Source organism: Benincasa hispida, chromosome 11, assembly GCF_009727055.1.
Source record: "Benincasa hispida cultivar B227 chromosome 11, ASM972705v1, whole genome shotgun sequence".
Lineage (NCBI taxonomy): Eukaryota > Viridiplantae > Streptophyta > Magnoliopsida > Cucurbitales > Cucurbitaceae > Benincasa > Benincasa hispida.
In genome coordinates, this window is record NC_052359.1 from 8,873,960 (window position 1) to 8,877,178 (window position 3,219).

At 34.2% G+C, this 3,219-nt stretch overlaps 1 protein-coding gene across 1 annotated transcript; it reads right to left on the reverse strand.

The window, feature by feature from the left end:
- Positions 1-1,808, reverse strand: LOC120089730 (scarecrow-like protein 18). The gene is given in 2 exon segments (XM_039047101.1): positions 1-533; positions 1,075-1,808. Coding segments are annotated over 2 exon segments (1,227 nt in total). The 3' UTR covers positions 1-40.
- Positions 1,809-3,219: the final 1,411 nt, after the last annotated feature.

The following is a 3,219-nucleotide window of genomic DNA, read 5'->3' on the forward strand; positions in this document are numbered from 1 at the left end:
CATTTTTTTTTATTGGGGATACTTTTCTTTTCCTTTTGGGTTAATGCCATGAAGAGACTGAAAAAAGGGGTTGATTTTGCCAACCAAGGAAAAGGGAATCATGAAGGATTTGAAGATGGTAACCTTCAGAAGGGTAATGAAGTCTAAGAAGGAGTTTAGCTTGTGAAAGAGCAAAAGGGCTTAAAGGAATATTAGAAAACCCCAAACTTTTAAGCATTAACTCCCATGATTCATACCTTTCATAGTGTTGTCTTCTCTTATTCCCTTCTCCTGAAACGATGTCGTTTATTTCCCTCCCAAACCAACCTTGTTCCACTGCCAATCTCTCCCTACTATTTGGAGGCAAAGTTGCTTCTAATGAATCAAATATTAGACTGTAATGATTTAATGCCTCTACAAATCTTTGCATGAATAATGGTTGGTTGAAATTTGCTTCCTTTTCAGCTATAGTCACCACTTTTGGATTCAATGCCTTGATTTTATGAAGCAATACTCGAATATCGTCCTTCATTAGCCTGTAAATTTATCGTAACCTATCAGCTTAACTATTAAACCAAATAATAATACTCCAATTTTAGTACTAAATTACCACTCGTTCGACCTTATACTAATATCGTCCTAGGTTGGAAACTCTCAAGCTAGTTTTCGTTAAGAAAATCTATAAACTCGTATAAACTTAAGCTTTCAAGTTTAGTAGTAGTTCATAACATAAGATAATAGGACGTTCTTCCTTGATCCGATTTGTACTATTGGTAATATCATATCCTTTCCAGTTAATATTTATAGTTTTCAACCTGGTACTAACGACGTTGGACCTTCTACTATATCCTAGGTCGGAAAGGTATGATTTTCTGAGAAAATTTTCCCACCCTTCAAACTCAAGGCTACAAATCTAATAACCTTGCGTAAGCTTAAGTTTTCAAGTTTAGTAGTAGTTCAGAACTTGAAATATGGCATTCTCCGATCCCTTTATACCACCCGTAATAATATATCATTTCCTTCCTAGTTAACATCATTATACTGACATTGTATACGCAGTTAAAGTTTTTGAGTTGAGTGGTAATTTTCCCGTACCTGTGCAAGTAGAGTACGCAGTTGACGGCGAGCGCTTCGTCGGGGAAGAGCGTGAGAGCGGCGGGGATAACACGGTGATGATCACGATCATGAAGAAGAAGTAAAGGGTGAAACTGAAACCTCAAACCAAGTGATTGAGCAAATTTAGAAAGCCTATCACCAGTCTTATGAAGGAAGTTAAGATCAAGCCCAGTAGCAGTAATACGAAGCATAGGAGAAGGAAAACGATCAGCCAAAGCTTGCATAAGAGGAGGCCATTGAACACCATGCATGATATCAAAATCCAAAACATGAATCATTCCACTTTCTTCAATACCTTCCAAAATAGCTTGATTTGCAGTCAAATGAGTGAATCTAATAAAGGGTGTGATTTGATTCAATGATAAGTAACAAGATTGAATCTTGTTGTTATCATAATGATGATGATGATGATGATGATGAAGGACAAAAGAAGAAGAATTTGAAGAAGGGAGGAGATGAGAAAGAGAAGAAGAGAAGTAATGAAGTAATCTTTGAGTGGAATCACCATAAGGAGAGGAATTTGAAGAGAGAATTGATAGAAGATGATGCGCTGAAAGGAAATCAGATTGAGAAATGAAATGAGCACAACGGATTAGTAATTGACGCATTTGGAAAGAATGATTATTATTATTGGAGCAAGTGGAAATATCTTGATCTTGATCTTGTCGTCGTTGTTCTTGGTGAGAGGAATTGAAAGAAGGGTCCATAAGCATTATTATGAACAAAGAAAAAATGGGTTTTATTTTTTCTTTATTTTGGTTTTTGGGTTTTGTTGGGTTGGAAGTTATATAAATGGAAAGGGGATATGGAAAGTTTTGGTTTTTTTGGTGTTTTTTGTTTGTGATGACATAACATTATCTGGCAGCTGATGAAGAGAAGTAGTAGACCCACATCATTTCTCTCTTTTCTCTCCTGAATCTGAAAACTTGGTAGTAGTTAGTAACAGTAACAAGCACTGTTACCCTTTTCTCATCCTTCTATTCTCTCTCTCTTTCCATTACTTTTGATGTTTTGGTTCCTAACTTTTTCAACTCATTGTTTATATATAAAGGGAATAAAAATGGAGGGATGCACCATTGATTTGTGACAATCAAAGTCAAACCCTTACCTAAAAATAAAAAAACCCCATTAGAGCTATGTGAGTTTTGAGTGTTCAACTAGTTCAAGCTTTACAACATAACATGAGATTTCATATCGAAATATCAATTAATAATGAGAGGAACAAACTTGTGTATTTTATTAAAATTTTCATCAAGGTCCTTTAGTTTGGATTTTCATTTTTTCTTTGTTTTCGGTGAGTGTTCAGACTAACTTATCGAGTCTATAACATTTGGGTGTCAAGAAAATTCGTAGGATATTATTAAATAGACAAGTGGTTACCATAAATTGAACTCATGATTTTTTAGCCCTTTATCAATGTGATGTCCCCCTATTTAACACTAGGCCGACCCATGACGGTTTCCCATTAATATGCTTCCTCAAAATGTGGTGTTTCTATGGATTCACTATTCTTAGATCAGATCTTGATTTTTGTGTTTTTTGTTTGAAATTGAATACTTGTTTGAGCTTTATAGGTTATGATAAAATCAATTGATATTGATAGGAGTAACTCGTGTATCTTATTAAGATTAGGAGCTCTCTTAATTTTTGTAATATGCAATCTTAGAGAGAGAAAATGTAGAAAGCAAGAGAGAGAAGATATATACTTTTGGTTTTGCTGTTAGATCTTCACAGCAAATTAAATTCTGGTTCCTATCCACTACTAAGCTTTCTACATGCATTTATTATTTGAAAGAAAATAAAGTCTTTCTTCAGTCCTCTCTTCAACTATATTAAAAGCTTCATAGTGGGCTGTATAAAATCCTCACATTTTTTTTTAAAAAAAAGAAGTATACAAGAAAGGTGTTTTTTTGTTTTTATCCTACTACACCCTTCATATTATGCACACATATATACAAAAAGACCATAACAAAAATTTCATTCCCTATAAGAAATTTTGATGTCTTTGTATACATTAATGTTTGCCTCAAGCTCTCCCATTTAGAAGGATATGTGAGTTTCAATTATGCATTGTCAAGATATGGAAGATTAAGGTGTAAAGTGAGTGTCACAATGCATGGAAGA